The following is a 21815-nucleotide window of genomic DNA, read 5'->3' as shown; positions in this document are numbered from 1 at the left end:
CTAAAACCATAGGTTAACCCCAACAAAGTGACTTCAGCGCCCCACTCTCACCAACAGCATGCCATACAAACAAACACACCCATACAATAGAATTGCAGACCCAGAAATAAGCCCATTCTCCTACAGTTCCCTGACTTTTGATAAAGAAGCCAAAAGTACTCACTGGAAAAGATACAGTCTGCTTAGAAGGTGGTACTGCTCAAAATGGACGGCTACTGGTGAAAGAGTAAAACTAGATCCTCACCACAAACCTGTACAAAACTCAAATCTAAATGCATCAGGGATTTTGGCACAAGACCTGGTACCCTAAATCTGACAGAGAATAAAATAGGAAATACACTTGAACAAATAAACTTGAATTTATGAGAACTAATAAATATAGTCCTCATAAATACAAATTACTTACCATGCAAATTAAACTACTTTAATATGCAAATCAAAACTACTTTGTGATTTTATCCTGTCCCAGTAAGAATGGCCAAGGTCAACCAAAATTCAGGTTACAAGAAAAAAGCCATATAGAAATCTGCTGCTTTATAAGCAAACTAAGAAATACTAAGAGAGACATGACTATTCTGAGAGTAATCAACCACTTTCTGATTGAATTTGAAGCCTACTCCACACAAATGGAGAAATGGTTAAAGCATTAAAAATAAAAACAAAGGCTAAATGATAGTTAACCATATATTGTAAATTTTTCAATCAAATATTCCTTAATGCAGTCTGGAAAACACACTGATTTCTAAAGATACTTGTGATAAGAAGATCTATGAAATATGACACGCAGAATAAAAATCCATATTCACATGGGGCTGCCTTTTCCTAATTCTACACACCTATGATGTCAATCACACGAAGTCTCAGTTTCTGCTGCAGCTCTGTTAGGACAGAAGCCAGAGCAAGTGGAGGCTCTGATATTTTTATAGTTTGCTTCACATCATTTGCAAAGGACAACCAGAGTTTGCCAAAGTCTTCAGTTGAGATCTTTAATGGTCTGAAAAAGTTTTAACAATTAGTCTACGTTGTTAAGAATACAACGATGCTGAACAAACACATTTCACATGACTCACAGTAATGAATATATATTATACATATAATACATATATATTATACATTGTAAACCTGGGTCCCAAGAGATTTATGCTTTTAAATCAGATATGATTAGAATGGTGAGTGTTTTCTTCCAATCTGATAATGTTACTGACAACAAAAGATTTAAACTACACTTTCCCTTTTAATAACCTGTCCAATTTTGTCTTTTTTTTTTTTTTTAAAGATATTCATTGCTCCAATAAGATTTTACCAAATAACTGCATAAATTCTCAAATATAAACAATTCTATCATGTGTACTTTGGATTTGGGGAATAATAAAATTTCTGTTAAAGCAATATACAGGAGAATGAATATAAAGAACTTTAAATTAACTAAAGAACTTAAGACTGTTGACAGGGGCTGGAGAGATGGCTCAATGGTTAAGAGCACTGACTACTCTTCTAGAGGTCCTGAGTTCAATTCCCAGCTACCACATGGTGGCTCACAACCATCTGCAATGGGGTCTGATGCCCCCTTTTGGTATGTCTGAAGAAAGCAATGGTGAATACATAAAATAAATAAATAAACCTTAAAAAAAAAGAAAAACAACAAAAAAGACTTTGTTGACAGTACACACACACACACACACACACAATGAAATAGTTATATGTTATATAATGTCAGGTGGATTATAGGCAACATTCATATTCTAATTATATTTTTATAACATTTGAATTTCTGATAAGTACACATTGACTGTATAGTTTTAAAAATACCTTATATTTAAAGGTACAGAAGAATTGATACTACGTATAAAACTATGTTGCATATATATTGTGCATCTTCAAATTATAAAATAAGAGTGGGAGACAGTTATGACTTACGTTGTAGCAAAGGCTGACCTAGAACTCATTTTTGTAGCCTAGTAATGTTTGAACAGATGGCAATCCTCCTGCCTCAGCCTCCTGACTACTGGTATTATAAGCATGAGCTACCATGCCTGGCTTGTAAGAATACAAGGTTTTAAAAAATACCTATTCATGGGGGAGAGATGGCTCAGTGGTTAAGAGCACTGACTATTCCTGAGTTCAATTCCCAGCAACCACATAGTGGCTCACAACCATCTGTAATGGGATCTGATGCCCTCTTCTGGTGTGTCTGAAGACATCGGCAGTGTATTCACATAATATAAAATAAATAAATCTTTTTTTTAAAAAAAAATACTTATTCATATATAAATAGTGTGTGTTTGTGTGTGACGATGTGCATGTGCATACAAGTAACCCACAGAGGCCAGAGTGGTGCTGGGTCCTCTAGAGCTGGAGTTACAAGCAGTTGTGAGCCACCAGATATGTGTGTTAGGAACCTAACTTCAGTCCCCTGAAAGCCTCCTTAGCCAATGAGTCATCTCTCCAGACCAAGACTGTTGAACATGTAATTCCTATACTCCCTAATAGCCAGCATGGTGTCTCTAGCTTGAAAAAACGGAGGGGCATAATGGATGAATAACAAATTAAATAAATTAAATATCTATCTATCTTTATTTTAAGATTATTAAATTCTAATCTGGCAATTCTAATTTTTACTAGAAAATATTTACCTGATAAAATCTAATAATGATAAGTTTATGGAAAATTCCAGTTGAACAGAATGTGTATCCACCATTTGATACTTTATAAAACCAGAGAGAGTCCCCTCCACACAAGGGCTTTTCATCTGCACACCATACTGAAAGGATTTGGTGCTTTCTGTTTCCATCACAGGTGAAGAACATCTGGGTTGCTCAATGATCTGTAAATGAAAGTCATAAAAATACTGAAGAAAGCATCAATAAACTGTTCCTTCTACTTAAGAGATAAAATACTAAAGCACATGAATGTGGGAAGTTAACAAACTTCATTATGAAAACCACTAACAAAAATTTACTAAAACATAAATAATACTTTACAGGTCAAAATCATCTAACAGATTAGTATTATAGCTAAAACTGGTCAGTCGGTCGGTCTGTCTATCTATCTATCTATCTATCTATCTATCTACCTACCTATCTATCTACCTACCTATCTATCTTTCTTTATTTATCTTAAGATTATTAAGTTCTAACCTGGCACAGAACTCTTTCACTCACAGTGCTGGAGAACTGAAGCCAGGGTCTGTGTGCGCTAGGCAAGCACTCTTCCTAGCTGCTAGCACCTGACTCTTAAGCTAGATTTCAAACAATCCTACACTGCCTCCATTCTCACTCTCTATCCCTACTCAACTCTACAGGTAGAATGGTGACAGGTTCCTTGTTTGGTTGGTTTTTAAAGTTCTTGCAAGTAAATCTGCTACACTTATGCATTCAAGAATTCCTGCCCTGGTCAATGGCCCATATAATACCCCACTGAACACACTGTAGCCCACAGAAGAAAATGGTTAGTTTTCAGACATATGCCTGTCAAATGTCACAACTGTGCCAAGAACTCTTATAACACTGCAGACAAACGAACTTTTGGAAGTTGCCATAGCACCTTCCAGAGCTGTGGAAGAGAATGACGCCCGAGTACTGAGTACAGGACACAAATTCAGGGAGAGAAAGAAGAAGAGCTGCGTGTTTATCCTTAATATTCTTTTTTTCTTAATGCTCTATTGGCTCTGTTAAATAAGCTGAAATGTTTTCAGTGAATATGACAGGAGGGAATGCAGTACTCGGAGAAAGCATGGAGAGAGATCACCGCTAAAACCAGAAAACACCAAGAGCATGGGATATGCATTTAATGCTACAAGCATTCTGCAGAATCAGCTAGTTAACTCTTACAGAAACACAATACTAACACAGAAACAATAGAAACACAATACTAACAACCTTGTTTTCAACAGGAGGAAACAGGCAAAAGCAGCTAAGGAATCTAACTGTGCAACACCTAAGTAGAGCACAGAAGTAAGATTCACAGAGTATTCAATGCACTATGTATCCTAGGCTGACCCGGAACTCACAGAGATCCTGCTGCTTCTTCTCCTAAGTATGGGTTTAAAGGAGTGCCCGTGTGCCACCTGCAACCTTTATTATGCACTATAGACACTATATAAAATATCTATGGCCTTTGCAAACACAGTATTATTGGGCTTCCTTTGTTTCTTTAGAGGAATGTATCCTGAGTCCTGTTTTTAGGAAGAAAGGAGGATATGGCACAAATTCACAAGGCACTGGAGCCACAATAGAAACACTAAGTAAGCATTCTTTATTAAGAAATGATATCTTATACGTTGTCTTACCTTGAAATTTTCCACAGGAAAAATTTCTAACTGAGCATCTGTGAACTCTGAGTCAGTCTTACTAGTGACTGACCAGATCACCAATAAATAATCATCCTTCCAGACTTTGTAAGAAGACACAGACACGGTTTCATTACTGCAGATTTCCATGAGACCTGAATGCCTGCACTCAGGAGTTAGTTCCAACAAAGAAGCTAAACTGATTTCCTTGACAGTTGAAGTTGCAGAGGATGAAGGGGGATGATAGACTTCCATGTTGTTATCGGCAAACAAAGAAGGTGCAGGCAAGCTGACACTTGAGAGGTTTTCAACTGAGGGCAGCTCTGACAGAGACTCAGAACCCAAAAGCTCTGAACTGAGTTCCCCGTGTCCACTATCCACAGCATCCAGACCGTCCTCATCTCTACCAGCCACGTCTGATACGGAGCTAAGGGCGGAGGAGGGAGTGGTATGAGCACTGGGTGTCCTGTCACTTTGGGCTACCTTGAGTTTTGATTTCCTTCTGAACTTGTGAGACACAACATCTGCTTTTCCCAACTGCAAAAACAAAATATAATAATAATTTTAAATGAACAATATATTAACACTAGGAATCTGCAAAGCAAAGATTAGTAAATCTCAGATGAAAATGTGTAACCCTACAATTCTGACAACCATGTAACTTAAAGCTATCAGCTAAATCTTACTTTTGATTTAAAAACATAAGAAAAAGAAGTAAGGTCAAAACTCAGTTGTAATAGTTCTAAAAAATGTTTGGCTTCTAAATAGTACATCACAGGACTAGACAACCCACCTATGTTTTTTGTTTCCAGAGCTGTATTTTATATAGAATTCTAAGTTACCTCTGACTTCAAAGAGATTTTAATCATCTAATAATTATGATTTCATGGTCTATGCTAGTAAGCAGAGAATAAAAACTGGTTTAACTTCAAAAATTAAATTAATGTGAGAGGAGGACCAGAAAATACGGTGGGAAGAATTCCGTAGCTGGTGATGCTTATCAAATTTGCCACCACTTACCTCACTAAAGAACAGTCTGGGAAACAACGCACACAGATAAGCCACTATTACTGACAGTCTTCAATCAAGCCTTTTCCCTCAGAGAATTCTCCCATCTACTCTGGTCATTCTTGTTAATTTATGTGGGTCCTAGGCCTTCTGCTAGCAGGCTGGACCTTAGAGAAAGACTTACTCAAGGGGAGTGGGCATGACCCTGGGAGCATGTTACTATGTTAGTGTTGGCCCTGGAGCTGGAGGATGATGCTGTGAGAGCATGGGAGGCACTGTCCACCATGTGTAGGTGAAACCCAGTGCATGGTACCAGCAGAGAGCACAGGGATTCTTATGGAAATGTAACAGACAACTTACCAAACTTATTGTATTTTCTGGTCCTAGCCCAACAAATAGTGATGATGCCAACAGTTGCTTTTCTTTCTCCTCTGTAGAAGGGGTATGGCCTTGAGCTTGGTCCTTTTTGGTCTTGGCTTGGTCTACATTCTCCATTGTCGCACCCTCTGCAGGAGCATGCGGGGCTTCTGGTTTATCACCAATTCCACTCTCCTTCTTGGGAAGATAGCCCTCTTTACCCCATAATTTCTTTATACCTTCCATCTTCAAGCTACTTGTCCTAAGGAGATTAAGAAAGCAAGCCAGTTTAAACAATGCTGAATAGTTAGATCCTTGATGCATTATTTTTTCTTCAAAACACATTGTGCCTTTCAAAAAACAGCTTTCATGCTGAGTCCTAGTAGTGCACACTTTTGATCTCAGTGCTCTGAGTTCAAGGCCAGCCTGGTTTACAGAGTAAGTTCCAGTACAGCCAGGGCTACACAGAGAAACCCTATCTCAAAAACCAAAACCAATCAAACAAAAAGATCAGCTTTCATAATCATTCTATAGGCCAGAAGGAAACCTAGATTTTTAAAATTTATGTTCATTAGAGCCAAATTCCTCTTTCCCCTGGTAAAATAAAGCACAAGAACTCCATATTTGGTTAAATTTTTCAGATCATTTAATTACTTGAGTAAGTTACAAAAGACAAGAATGGCTCTAGACTATGACTTCTTCTGACTCCTGAGGCACCAGGGACACTACCTACAGGTCTACCTACACCAAAAGATTTCTTTCATCTAAAAAAATATACTCAAATTTAGGATTCAATTTTAGTTTGGGGTGTTTTATTCTTTAAAGGCAAGCATGGATTAGGCTGCCCCATTTAGACCAAGCTGTTGGAAACCTTAGCTAGGCAAAGCTCATCTCAGAACTCACCAAAGATCAAGCTCCTCCCAGGGCAGCCCATTCAGTGACTGAGGACCAGAAGGATAAAGCCTGGGCTGGGGAGATGGCTCAGTGGATGGTGTTTGCAGGAGGTGCTCTGATACCAGCACTAGGGAAGGCACAGACAGAGAAACCCTGGACAGAGAAGGCTATGGAACCTGGCCAACTGAACTTAAGTAAATACAGAAAAAGGCAATCAAGGAAGACACCCGACGTCAGGCTCAGGCCCCAGTGCACCTGCACACATGTGCACCCACAGACATGCACAAATATACTCACACATACCATACATGTACACACACAGTGTAAAATACTGGCCACTCCTTTTAGCCCAGTTTAGACAACTCTCAAGGTCACTATAACAGAGCAGAAGCCATCACTGACATGACTTTATCTCTTCTTCATTTTCCCAAATGTGCTCTTTGACAGTTCTTTCCACAGGTACGGTTGCAAAGGTTACTCCTAAAAGCTCTGCATACTCTGTGCTATTGTAGAATGTATTTCACAGGCAAATGGGAAGAGGCCATAGGAGTCTACAGATTTCTTTTCTCAATTATTTAATTACACACCTATTATCAATGTAAGTTTGTCATGTTTCAGTCAACAGCCTAAAAGTGGCAAAGCACACAAGAACAACATGGCCACTTCATACACATGCTTTCTATATAAGTAAGTCATCTTTGCCTGGATTTGGAAGGCATTATATAATCCATAGTTTTTTAAATTGTGCTTTTGTATTATTGTAAATCAGACGAAGAAGACACATGTAAATTCTAGGCAAGAAATCTTCAAGAGACTAATGGTGTACTGGTAATGTTTAACAATGAGCTTGTAAGGAAGACATTCTAAATTGGGCTTGACTCTCGTTAGCTTACCGGCTTACCAGGGCCTGTAGAAGAGAAGCAACGGTCTCATCGGAAAGCTTTCACTGTAAAATCATTCCGGTCCATTTGCAGTACTATATGTGCTCAGCACTAAGTTAAAGGTCACAGGAGGGCTAGAACTCTCTCTCCTCTAGCTAGCAATCTCAAGCTCCAAACTAGTTACTGGATTAGGCTTAGTGCCCTAAAACAATGAGATGGAGCACTCGAGATGGGGGCAAATTCCAGCCTATGGAAACACAGGGGATTCTCTTAACTGGGACTTTTTCTTTAAATTAAAAAAAGTATTTATTTTATGTATATCAGTGTTTTGTTTGTATGTATATCTGCACACCAGAAGAGGACAATGGATCCCACAGATGGTTATAAGCTGCTGTGTGGATGCTGGGAATTGATCAGCCAGTGCTCTTCACTGCTGAGCCATCTCTCCAGGCCCTCTCTATCAGGAGTTTTAAAACCACTGTCTTGTATCAAATTAGTGCACCAGCCACTTTTGCCCTTTCCCTATGCTGGTGCCCCTTTCTGCAGAACTGTACGTTTAAAAGCCAACACTTTTTCACTACTCTCTAATTTGTTATTATCTTATTTTCAACATTCACCTTGCTTGTTACCACATAGGTTCTTAATCTGAAATAATGTGTGAACTGTGATCTCTGAAAACTTCAATCTATCCTTCATGTTCTATTTCTAAATAATAAAGCACATACAATGGACATAAAACCATATACAATTTATAAGGTCAGCCCCTCACATCACCCTGAACACTGTTCACTTTATAGACTTCTCCCTGGGTCTGGAGGGTCTTTGTCTCCACTTGTTGCTTTGTTCTGTGTGAGACCCTTAATGACCATTGCCTCTACTATCACAAACCCACCAACCACACCTGGAATGCCTGGAATGTCTAGGAAAGAAATTAAGGATGTTAGACCAAGGCGGAAATGAATTAAAAAAACAGAATTCCTATCATTTTATACACCATAAAATTCTTCATTCATCACATCTATAAGATTCCTGGGAAATTGTACAGCTACCTCTTTGAAAGATTAACAAATTGTGTGAAAATAAAGTGAGGTGACTGACTTAGTACAAGAACTCAATTCCAATGTGCCTTAAGGCTGTCATCCTTGAGTTTTCATTACATTTATACTTAAACATTTTGAACTCTTTTTTTGGTTTTGTTTTTTGTTTTTTGTTTTTCGAGACAGGGTTTCTCTGTGTAGTCCTGGCTATCCTGGAACTCACTCTGTAGACCAGGCCTGCCTCTGCCTCCCAAGTGCTGGGATTAAAGGCGTGTGCCACCACCGTCTGGCCATTTTGAACTCTTAAAAAATTGTTTTTAGCTGGGCGGTGGTTTAGCTGGGCACCTTTTATTCCAGCACTCAGGAAGCAAAGTGGATCTCTACAGAGTGAGTTCCAGGACAGCCAGGGCTACACAGGGCCTGCCCCCTTGTCCCTGCAACATAACAGCTGATGGTATCAAAGAGTCATGAGTTTGGCTCAACTGTCTTATGCATGATGTGGCATGGGTATTTCTTTTGTTGCTGTTGCTGGTTTCACAAGACAGGATTTTGCTGTGTAGCCCTGGTTATCCTGGAACTCACTCTGTGTGTTCCAGGCTAGCCTCAAACTCACAGAGATATACCAGCCTCTGCTTCCCAAATGCTGGGATTACAGGCATGTGCCGCCACCCCACCCCCACCCCAGCTAAAAATTAAAGTATATTTAACAGAATAAAAATTGACCTGAAATAAATATGCAGCTGTGTAAGCAATTTTCAACGTGGCCAAAGAATCTCTGAAAACATTTGGTAAGGACATGCACATCAATCTGCAGGAGTCTGCTCTCACTCACATGCACATGCAGAGGCTAGAGGACAAAGTCAAACCTTCCTCTATCACTTTTACTTTATTCCCTTATGACTAGGACTGAATTAGAAGCTGTCACTTTGATTTGGCTGGTGTACTGATACCAGCATAGTAGGGTATTGCTGTGATAGACCTAACCATGTTTTGGGGAGGACTGTGGAAGGACTTTGGAACTTCAGGCTAGAAGAGAGTGTTGAGAGCTCAGTGGGTTGCTCTGTGGGAGCCTGGGAGACAAGGATGCTGAGAGCAGTGAGAAGACTGAGGCCTGGCCTGTGGACTTTCAGAGGGAAGGTTAAAGACTCTATCAGGGCTGTTGCTATTTTGATTAAGATTCTGTGGTTCTGGTTTGCTGGGGCTGAACAATCATCTGTGTAACAAGATACTGGAACAACTAAAATAAAACTTTATGCTACTGGGACAAGTGATGTTGGTCAGCTTGAGCTAAGAAATTAGCAGTGATTAAGAAATGCTCAACATCCTTAGTCATCAGGGAAATGCAAATCAAAACAACCCTGAGATACCACCTCACACCAGTCAGAATGGCTAAGATCAAAAACTCAGGTGATAGTAGATGCTGGCAAGGATGTGGAGAAAGAGGAACACTCCTCTATTGTTGGTGGGATTGCAAGCTGGTACAAACACTCTGGAAATCAGTCTGGTGGTTCCTCAGAAAACTGGACATAGCATTACCTGAGGATCCAGCTATACCACTCCTGGGCATATACCCAGAAGATGCTCCAACATATAACAAGGACATATGCTCCACTATGTTCATAGCAGCCTTATTTATAATAGCCAGAAGCTGGAAAGAACCAAGATGTCCCTCAACAGAGGAATGGATAAAAAAAATGTGGTACATTTATACAATGGAGTATTATTCAGCTATTAAAAATAATGAATTTGAGAAATTTTTAGGTAAATAAATGGATCTAGAAATTATCACCCTGAGTGAGTTAACCCAAACACAAAAGAACACACATGGTATTTACTCACTGTTAAACGGATGTTAGCCTAAAAGCTTGGAATAGCGAAGACTCAACCCACAGACCACATGAAGCTCATGAAGAAGGAGGACCAAGAGGGGATGCCTCAGTTCTACTTAGAACGAGTAACAAAAATACCCAAGGGAGCAAATATGGAAACAAAACATGGGACAGAAACTGAAGGAGGGGCCATCTGGAGACCATTCCACCTGGGTATCCATCCCATGTACAGTCACCTAAGGTAGACACTGATGTGGATGGCTGGAAGTGCATGCTGTCAAGAACATGATATAGCTATCTCCTTAGAGGTCTGCCAGAGACTGACACATTCAGAGGACGATGCTCACAGCTAACCACTGATATGATCAAGGATTTCCCAATGGAGAAATTAGAGAGAAGACTGAAGGAGCAGAAAGGGTTTGTGACCCCAGAAGGAAAGCAACAATACCAAACAACCAGAGCCCCCCAGGGTCTAAACCACCAGCCTTGGAGCACATAGGGAGGGACCCATGACTCCAGTGGTATATGTAGGAGAGGATGGCAAAAAAAAAAAAAAAAAAAAAAAAAAAGAGACCACCTTCACTGAGGTGAAATCTTCTGGGAAGTGTTTTCTAGGAACACAAAGAAGTTGTGTTCCAGTGACAGCCAAGGTTGTACTGATGGAAGCTGGACTTGGTAAAGTGTAAGAGTCACCCAGGTGGTACTGGTTTTGAAGGCATGAAGGGGTCATGGAGAACAGCTGAGTCTTGGCACTCTGAGAGGCCATTGGTGAAGGTGCAGCCTCAGTGGCTGATAAAGACCCAGGACTGAAGGGGTCATACAGAGAAACTGAGGTTTGGCACCACTAAGAGAGCCTTTGAGATGTTATCTGTGAAAGTGCAGCCTAGTTGCACCAGAAGATCCCAGCGCTTTAGAGATGCTAGTACAATGGGATGACCACCAAGAATAGCAGTAACAGTGGAGTGGAGGCAGCCATAGCCCAGAAGACAAGCTGTGTGTTACAGAGGGCAGAGCTAGAGAAGTGACCCAAGCCCTTTGCAGAAGATTGTGAGTGAATCTCAGACACTGACAGTTGGTGTTTGATTTTGATTTGATTTTGAGTGTGCCCTGATTTTTTTCCTCCTGAAGTAAGAAAGTATTTTACTGGAAGCCACAGCCGAGAGACTGAATTTTAAAAGACTTTAGATTTTAAGAGATTGGCTGTTTTAAAGAGACTGAAATTTTAATGTATTTGAATTTGTAAAGACTGTGGGACTTTTAAAAAAAATTATTTATGTATATGAGAACACTGTAGCTGTCTTTAGACACACCAGAAGAGGGCATTGTATCCCATTACAGATGGTTGTGAGCCACCATGTGGTTGCTGGGAATTGAACTCAGGGCCTCTGAAAGAGCAGTCTGTGCTCTCAACCACTGAGCCATCTCTCCATCTAGGACTTTTAAAGACTTAGATCTTGGGGATGAGTAAGAAAGTAAGGTTTATGGCTTAATAGTGATGTGTTTGTGTTTCAAGTTGACAAATGGTCAGTTGTACTGGCTGGTTTTGTATGTCAACTTGATACAAACTAGCCTCATCAGAGAGGAAGGTGCCTCAGTTGAGGACATGCCTCTATGAGATCCAGCTGTGAGGCATTTTTTCAATTAGTGATCAATGGGGAAAGGCCTAACTCATGGTAGGTGGTGCTATCCATGGGCTGGTGGTCCTGGGTTCTCTAAGAAAGCACCCTCCATGACCGATGCTCATCAGCTCCCGCCTCCAGGTTTTAGCCCTGTGTGAGTTCCTGTCCTGACTTCCTTTGGTGATGAACAACAATGTGGAAGTGTAAGCCACATAAACCCTGTCTCCTCAACTTGCTTGGGTTATGGTCTTTCATCGAAGCAATAAGAAACCCTAATTGAGACAGCTGGCTAACCAGCAAGCTCCCACCCAATACTGGGGTTACAGGCATGCACAGCCATTTCAGTTTCTCATATGGGTGCTAGATTTTGAACCCAGGTTCTCAGGCTTGCATAGCAAGTGCTAAGTTCTCTCCCCAGAGCCTCTGAAAGTATTCTGAGCAAAGAACAGAGCTTCCTTAGACAAAGTCAGTCACCTTATCTCATGTTCATCTCTGTATCTGTCATAATTCTACTAAGATGATTAGAAGTATTTGCCAGAAGAATGACATAAATAATAAGGGATGATGAATATACTAATACTTATCTGGTAAAAAAAAGTTCCAATATGTTTCTTAAAATTTTATCATATGTGGCAATAATATGCATTATGTGCAAATCTGCTTTTATTTTTTAAAAATAAATGTGTATGCGTGTCTACGTGTATGAGCACATGCATGTGGGTGCCTACTGAGGCCAGAAGAGGGCATCTGATGTCCTAGAGATGAAGTTATAGGCAGTTGTGAGATGCCTGATGAGGATGCAGGGAGCTTATCCTCTGCAGACTAATGCAGGCTCTTAGCTGCTGGGGCATCTCTCCAGACCTCATGTGCAAATCCTACCCATGGCTTATTTTGTCTTGGAGGCAGATAAGGTCTTGAAGTTTAAGGACATATGATATAGTATCAGAAACTTGAAACCAATCAATGGTAGCAAGTGAAAAGAATCTCATATAGAATATAACTCTTAGGAACCTCTCAATGATATAAGCACATAATCACAAATATGGCTTTCCTTTTGCATTATTTGAAAATGAAAACTTCTCAGAGGACATCCTAAAATGAGCAAATAATCACGAGGACACACACAGAGGCAGAGAGCAGGCAGGAGGTTGGAGGGAGGCAAGCATGCCAAATTCTCAACTTTATAAAGAAACTTACTCTTTCAGCCCTGTCTCAGCACTGTTTCCAGATATATCTGAGCCCAGAGAAATGCCAGCAGGAGACTGTCGTCCAGTGAAGCCAGATGAAGAAAATGATAGTCCATATGGTTCAAAATTGAGAACTACAATTTAAAAACAGAAACAGAGGTTCATAATAAAACAAAGCATAAGAATAAAATTTGTGCTATGCGGTGGTGGCACACGCCTTTAATCCCAACACTTGGGAGGCAGAGGCAGGCGGATTTCTGAGTTCGAGGCCAGCCTAGTCTACAGAGTGAGTTCCAGGACAGCCAGGACTACACAGAGAAACCCTGTCTCGAAAAACAAAAAACAAAAAACAAAAAACAAAAAAAAAAAAAAAAAAAGGAATAAAATTTGTGAGATTCCATTCACTATTGAAATAATTAAAAAGCTGACAGTTTTCCAGAATAAAGCTTTATGTATAATCTAACCAGTCGTGTACAGTACGAGCAAAGCAGCTACTACTGACTTAAGTCTACATAAACTAGGGTAGTCAGAGACAAACTATCCTTCACTTTTATCCCTTTATCTCCCCTAAAAAGCTAAAAAGAAATCAGTTAGAAAGGCAAGCTATAAAAGTAAGCCAGGCCCACAGAGGGGTTGCTGCTGTTACAAAAATAGAAGCTGTGGGTTAACCTGGAGTGGCAGCCATGTTCTGCTAACGGAAAGATTCCTGGGCAAAGCTTTACCTCAGATGAGTGGATGGCATTCTCAATGGGAATCTTCCTTACTTACAAAAACAGGGTTTACTCATTCACATGCTAATTCTTTTGAATATGTACATAACCTAAATCAATTCAATCAGAGCCATCATAAAATTCCTATTATTATTGTGGCAGAGCAGATACCAAAGATCTGTTCCCCTTCCTTTAAGAAGCAGACTCCTCCAGTCTTAGGTAGGTATACAGGCAGCCAGTGGAGACAGTTCCAGATTCTGTTGCCATATGGCTTACATGTTCTGGGGAATTAAATTCTTCACACATTTAGAGTGCAACATCTGGGAGAAGTACCTGCAAAGAAACTCCTTCCTCCCATTTCCTTTGCCTACTGGTTACACTGCAAGTTGGTTGCTGAAGTGCAAGCAGCTATCTCAACTCATGAAGTGAAACAGCAAAGATGTTGGAATACAAAGAGAGATGGAATCTCTCATTACTACACAGCTAACACCAAACTACTTGATTGGAAATCTAGATGGGAAAGAACAATACCATATGTTTTTCATAAGACCTCATTAAAAAAAAAAAAACAATTAGCTAAACCTAACTCTAACTGGCAAATCTATCTTTTCAGACATAGGGCAAGGCATCAAATGTCACTGAGTATGCAAAGCTGTGCCTATCAGTAAACTAAAACAAGTAACAGAGTGAGAAAGGGTGGAAGGGTTACAAATGGAAGACTCATCATCCAAACAGATGTGTGAGAAGGGGCTGGAGAGTTGGCTCAGGGGTCACAGATGTGTGAGAAGGGGCTGGAGAGTTGGCTCAGGGGTCACAGATGTGTGAGAAGGGGCTGGAGAGTTGGCTCAGGGGTCACAGATGTGTGAGAAGGGGCTGGAGAGTTGGCTCAGGGGTCACAGATGTGTGAGAAGGGGCTGGAGAGTTGGCTCAGGGGTCACAGATGTGTGAGAAGGGGCTGGAGAGTTGGCTCAGGGGTCACAGATGTGTGAGAAGGGGCTGGAGAGTTGGCTCAGGGGTCACAGATGTGTGAGAAGGGGCTGGAGAGTTGGCTCAGGGGTCACAGATGTGTGAGAAGGGGCTGGAGAGTTGGCTCAGGGGTTACAGATGTGTGAGAAGGGGCTGGAGAGTTGGCTCAGGGGTTACAGATGTGTGAGAAGGGGCTGGAGAGTTGGCTCAGGGGTAAGAGCACTTGCTGCAGCTGGGAGCTGGTGCTGCACACCTTCAGTTCCAGTACTCTGGAGGCAGAGAGGCAGAGGTAGGTGGGGTTCTGAGCCAGCAAAAGCTACAGAGAAACTCTGCCTTAAAAAAAAAAAAAAAAAAAAAAAAAAGAAAGAAAGAAAATAGAAATGAAAGAATGAGAGAAAGGAAGGAAGGAAAGAAAAGAAAAAGGAACAAAAGAAGCATTTGTTGCTCTTGGGTTCAATTCCCAGCATGATGGCTCACAACTGTCTGTAGCTCCAATTCCAGGAAATCCAATGCCCTCTTTTGTCCTCTAAAGGTACTAAGCATACATAATTCACATATATATACACACACAAATAAATAGAATAAATCTTTTTAAAATTAAAAAAATTAAGATGGCTATATTACCAAAAGCAAACAAATAAAACCCCAAGCAAAGACAAAGCTAGAGAGATTTAACTCAACTGCCATCAAAATGTCAATGACCTTGACTAAACTAGAACAATCCAAACGTCATACAGAAGCACAGAAGCCATGAGTATACAAAGCAATCTCATGCAGAAACAACATCGCTGGGGTTATTATCATAGCTGACTCAAATTTTACTAGGAAGACACAGTGACAATGGCAGCAGGGCCCTGAGACAAAGATACACTTACTCAGACCAGTGGACAGAACAGAGACTCAGAGACAAAGCCACACATACGCTCATGGAATTTCTGACAAAGGTGTTAAAAACATACATTAAAAACTCAACACCCTCATCCACAAATGGTGCTGGCAAAATTGGGTACCACTTGCAGATACCTATAGAGAATATGCTTAGAGATAAGAATTTTCTGAACAAGACCCAAATAGCACAAGAAGTAGCACCAAGAATTTACAAGGGATTATATAAAATTAACAAGTTTCTTCATAGCAAACAAAACTATCAGCTTAGTGAACAGACAGCTACAAGAGGGAAGAAAATATTTGGAAGCTATACTTCAGATGAAGTTAAGGTCTTGAATATATAGAGCTGAAAAAATTAAACAAAACACCAGCCACACACACACACACACACACACACACACACACACACACACCTGCCAATCAATACATGGGCTAATTAAATGAGCAGTAGATAATTCTCAGATGAAGAAAACAATAATGTCCAGGAAATATTTCTTTAAAGTGTCCAACATCCTGTCTGGACATGGTGGCCCATACTTTTAATCCCAGCACTCAGGAAGCAGAGAGGTAAGCTTATATCCAAATTCAAGGCCAGCCTGGTCTACACAGGAATTCCATACAGGGATATGTAGAAAGTTTATGTCTCAAAAAAGTGTTCAATATCTCTAGCCTTCAAGGAGATGTAAATTAAAAACACCTTGAGCCTCCATCTCACTCTGGTCAGAACACTAGACAGAGGATGGTGAGGATGAGGATGGGGAAGATGAGGATGGTGAGGATGAGGTGAGAGAAGAGGCCTGATCCCTACAGGTGGGATAGAGAACATGCACCACCATGGAAGCCAGGGTGGCAGTCTCCCAAAAGGTCAAACATACAAGTACCAGATGACCTAGCTGTACCACTCCTGGACATATACTCAAAGGACTTAATATTCTACTATAGAGACACATGTACATCCACAGTTCTTGCTGCTCTATTCACAATACCAAGAATCAGCCTGAATGTCCATCAACAGACCAACGGATAATAAAAATGTTGTGCACATACACAATGGAATTTTACTCAGCTATGAAGCAGGTGAAATTAGAACATCTGCAGAAAAGTGGGTAGATATTTAAAGTGCATAAAGTGATTCAGACTCAGAGAGGCAGATGGTGCATGTTCCCCACACACTGTCTTCAGTCTTATGTAAACACACATGTGAATGTCTGAGTCTAGGCTTTGCAACTAGACAGGGGACCATGGGAGGGAAAAGTGCTGAGGAAGAAGGCCACAGCAGAACACAGGAAACCAGAAAGGAAGCTACTGGGGGTAAAAGGGAGAAAAAAGGTATGTGGGGATGGTGGTGGTTGGAGAATCAACAAAACTTAATACTTTGTATACTACTTTTAATTGAAAATCACTTTAAATAAATTTAATAAAAATTTTAATCAAATGCTCTGTAAAAGATAACAATGTGCTTAGCAACTCTTTGATCCCACCATTCATAACAGAATGGCCTGGCACCAAGCATAAGAAATGTGCATTCAGCAAGAACAGTAACAACAAATCCCTGAAATCTCTCAGCCTGGAATTGTCAGTAGTGCCGACATCCTGGAATCATAAGCCACAGTCCACACCTCTCTCCATTTCACAGGAGCAACTTCCAGGCACCATGCAAACGACTCAGGGATCTCCTCTCCACCAAGGTCACTGTAGACTCCCTTACAGGCTGTGCTTTTCAATGTATAAAGAAAGCTCTTGCTCTTGTGAGTTCCTTGTGACATAACTAAGTAGATACTTTGTTAGAGAATCTAATATATAGACTGTTCACAGTGACAATGAGTCACTAGCCCACATGACCAGGGCTGCTTCTGGAGCATTTCTAGACATGCTCACACTAGTCAGTGTCAGCCCTCCCCAGGTGTGGTGGCACATGACCTTAATTCCAGCACTCTGGAGGCAGAGACAGGTGGATTCTTTATCTCAAATTCTCAACCAGCCTGCACTACACAGTGAGCACACTTTGTCTCAGTAACAACAAAAACTAAAAACAATCAAACCATTTATGATAGAGAGATAGAGATACACCTTTTTCCTGAGAGACCTGTTCCTCTTGGCGCTGGTGAAGGGGCTTATAAGGTGCTGCTCCCTGGCTGAGTCCTTCAGCCACAAAACCATCCAGGAAAGATAAAGAAGCATCCACCTGCATTAAAGTTAAATAAAAGCCAGGAATTAACACCCAAACATGTATTTAGAAGACTAGATTGTACATTCATATAACTGTGGCACAATTATCTTTTAAACTTTTTAAAGAGACCCTCTCCAGGGTCTAGTGGGTTAAGTCAGTCTGATTGTACCCTCCATAATCCCTCAGATCTAGTATAAATCCCACACCCAGTGCCAGGCCTAGTCTGGCCACCCCTCCCTGTGCCACTAGTAGGCTCTGCACATCTGCCAAGACCTGCCCTACCCGCTCACACCCGTCAGCCCCCCAGCTCCCATGCCACTTCCAAATTCTCCACCCAGCCATAGCCTGCACATCCTTTTCCAGTGTCTAGCCAGGTGGGTCCACCTGACCATCCCTTTGTCACACCCACCCGGTCCCCAGGTCTACTCCCAAAGTTCCAGGCTTGGACCAGGACCCACATCATACACACCAACCCAGTATCCTGTGGCTACCTGACCTCATCTCATCTAAACCGTACTCAACTTCTAGGCATAGCCGGACCTGTTCATCAGTGTTCTGTCCCAACCTGACTGTCTGTATCAGACACAACTAAAAGAAGTCTGTGTATATATACACATATACACACATAGTTTAAGTGAGGTTTTCTCATCTGGGCTGATACTGTTACCCTAAGAGCCATAGACTATATGACCAAAAATTTTACACTAAACATGAGGAGCCCTCTTTTGAGTCGTTGGTTAGGGCTGTCCAAAAAACTCCCAAGACACACAAGCTATTGCTATTGTCCTTGGTGTTTCTCAGAGGCAGATGGTAAGTAGAAGACACCATGTGTTTTGGGCACAGGATCCAGAGAACCCAAGTTGTATCTGACCTTGTGTTGTATAGTTTTATGTCAACTTGACACAAGGTAATGCCATTTGAGAAGAAAGAGCCTCAATTAAGAAAATGTTTCCATTAGATAGGGCTGTAGGCAAGCCAGTAAGGAATTTTTCTTAAATAGTCACTGGTGGAAGGGCCTGGTCCATTGTGGGTGGTGCCATCCCTGGGCTGGTGGTCCTGGGTTCTATAAGAAAGCAGGCTGAGCAAGCCATGGGAAATAATCCAGTAAGCACCAGCCCTCCATTGCCTCTGTATCAGCTCCTGAATCCAGGTTCAAGCTTCATTTTCATTCCTGTCCTGACTTCTTTCAATGATGAACAGTAATTTGAAAATGTAAGCCAAATAAACCCTCTCCCCCACCAAGTTGCTTTGGTCATGGTGTTTCACCAAAACAAATAATAACCCTAGCTGGGACAGACCTAAAAGCTGACTCTCTGAGGATTAGATTTTATTATGTCACACAGTGCCATGCAAGCTTCCAAAGGAGGCTACTCAGTAATGATCCCTATGAACCACAACAAACAACCAGCAATACACAATAACCTTAAGGGTGTGGAAGTGGCATGTATATTTGGAGATAGCCAACTCTACAATCAAGAAATCGTGTTTGGTACTGGAAAGCTAGCCAATTATCCAGAACTAGTGAACTCATGGACCTTGTAGTAAGACCTACAACCATCACTTCACTAAACCAGCACACAATCTCTAACTACACTCTATATGTTTGTCCTTAAACACAGAGAAGTGTCGTTCTCACTCCTCATCAAGGAAACTTCTCTTTGCCAGGCAATGTTGGCCCACGCCTTTAATCCCAGCACTTGGGAGGTAGAGGCAGGCGAATTTCTGAGTTCGAGGCCAGCCTGGTCTACAGAGTGAGTTCCAGGATAGCCAGGGGCTACACGGAGAAACCCTGTCTCAAACAAAACAAAACAAAACAAAACAAAACAAAACAAACCCTGTGAAGGAAACTTCTCTTTGCAACCAATGGGAATCACTACAGAAACCCACAGCCAATCAAAATGCGAAATTGTAGAGCCTGTTCCTAATGGATACATCTACAAACTATTCTCACACCTAATGCTCAAGGAATACTGGGGAAGAGAGGCCAGAAAGACTGTAAAAGTCAGAGAATCAGGGTGTTTGCTGTAAGAATGTCTCTTCAAAATGTCAGAGATGCTATACTGACAAGTAGAGGATTCCTGTTTGTGTTTTATCTTTCTTCTTCTTTTACAACTATATGGAGGCTATGTGAGTTTGACTAAAAACAGAACCCCATGTTTCAAACCAGTAAAGTCTTACTAACATTGATAAGACCCAAGACAATGGCCCCCAGTCGCAACCCATTTCTTAGGACCTGTGCTTGCTATACAGAAGCTTTGCCTGCTTCTTTTCCCCTCTTAAAATTCTCTTAAACCTATGATCCCATAATAAAACTTCCTGAATCTTACTCTTCTAAGGTCTGTGACTTTCACTGTTCAAATTTCAAAGACAAACCCTGGCTCGGTGGAGATGTGTGACCTTGACCTTCTTAACCGCAACTTCTATGTTAAGCCCACACAAGGCTAGAGAGCCTGTTACACTCAAAGGACACCATCCCCACCCCACATAGCCTTCCCCAGCCTTTTCCACATCTCAAGACCATCAGAAGCTAGAACATCTACACTACAGTTCTTAGGAAGAGAACTCTCCTGCTCCTTCTTAGAGCAGTAAACAGAACCTCTCCAATTCTTTCCCTACCATCATAAGAAAAACTAAAAAGTTCATCATACATGCAACAGAAACTATATTTTGATATATATTCCTATATATCATATATGCAAGAACTGCTGTTTAGACAACAGGATTTTGACAAAATGAAGCACAGGATTCTTACCATGATGTCTTCACAATTCTGAGCACCCTGAAGCAAGCTCTTCATAAGCTCTACATTTTCATGCAGGTGTTTCAATTCAAACGCATGTTGTCTCAGACAAGTATTCAAGGATACAGTGAATTCTTGGATTAATTTCTCAACTATGTGAGAAGAATGAGCTTGAGGTGTCAACTTGGTTACCGCTGCAAACAACCAGGCTTTTGTTTCTGAAGAAATGGAGTCACTCATAAGTAACTTGTAGAGCCTGGTTATAACCTCCTCTGGACTTTCTCTATCTAAGAGGTAGGAATACTCTCCTAATACCTAGAGTAAAACAAAATTGGTGTATATGTAAATACCAAGTCAGATAGTATGCTGATTGAAACCTATAGCTAGAATGAACTTCCATCTGGATTACACATATTTTTATGATGAATATTATTAAAGAAAAACTATATATTATTATACCAAGACTGTACCCTCAACACAAAAGAACTGGAATTCATTAGTAACAATATATAAAGTAAAATACCTTTATACATTATCATTCTTCTGAACTTCCAGACAGTTGCTGCTTTATTTCCAGTAAAAATTTAAACAGGTAGGTCTCCAATGTTAGTAAGAGTAAGATTTTACAAAATGAAGATTTCTAGCCTGCCTGCCTGCCTGCCTGCCTGCCTGCCTGCCTGCCTTTCTTGAAACAGGCTTTCTATGTGTAGCCCTGGCTGTCCTGGAACACACTCTGTAGACCAGGCTGACCTCAAACTCAGAGATCCACCTGCCTCTGCTTCCCAAGTGCTGGGATTAAAAGCATGCACTACCACTGCCTAGCGGTCTCTCATAAAACACAGATTTCTAGTTTCTCTCATCAGAAAGTGTAATTTAGTGTGACTGTTGAGAGGAACCAAAGTACACATCTGGACAAGCATCAGCTGACACAGATAAAGACAGTCCACAGGACTGATGTCATGAAGGCTGATCATGCTGCAGATCGTTTTTTCACATTTAACTTACTCAAGGGACATACCATTTGACTGGCTTAACAATCATTTTATAAATGTTAAAATTAACATCATATAAATATAATTCAAGGAATATAAGATCTTTTCTAAATGGCATTTACTGCATATCTTCTTGTCTTTAGCACAATAGTAGTACCAGAAAAACTAACAAACAAACAAACAAAAACCAAAGAAACAAAAACAGAACTCAGGAGGCAGAGGTAGGTGGATCTCTGTGAGTTCAAAGCC

The 21815-nt window shown here is 40.8% G+C and overlaps 1 protein-coding gene across 3 annotated transcripts in view; it reads right to left on the bottom strand.

Annotated features, from left to right (window-relative positions):
• Ap4e1 (adaptor related protein complex 4 subunit epsilon 1) overlaps nt 1–21815 on the bottom strand; it is a 68990-nt gene that overhangs the window by 3679 nt on the left and 43496 nt on the right. For all 3 annotated transcript variants that reach the window (XM_034495968.2, XM_076929698.1, XM_076929699.1), the window contains 7 exons: nt 20587–20889; nt 17735–17849; nt 13111–13234; nt 5657–5915; nt 4289–4825; nt 2634–2824; nt 837–994 (listed from right to left, as the gene is read on the bottom strand). In XM_034495968.2, the coding sequence (XP_034351859.1) occupies nt 837–994; nt 2634–2824; nt 4289–4825; nt 5657–5915; nt 13111–13234; nt 17735–17849; nt 20587–20889 (1687 nt within the window). The remainder of the gene's footprint in view (nt 1–836; nt 995–2633; nt 2825–4288; nt 4826–5656; nt 5916–13110; nt 13235–17734; nt 17850–20586; nt 20890–21815) is intronic.

This window comes from Arvicanthis niloticus, chromosome 2 (genome assembly GCF_011762505.2).
Source record: "Arvicanthis niloticus isolate mArvNil1 chromosome 2, mArvNil1.pat.X, whole genome shotgun sequence".
NCBI classification, from domain to species: domain Eukaryota; kingdom Metazoa; phylum Chordata; class Mammalia; order Rodentia; family Muridae; genus Arvicanthis; species Arvicanthis niloticus.
The sequence above is the reverse complement of the archived record's forward strand: the minus strand, read 5'-3'. Positions and strand labels throughout refer to the sequence as shown.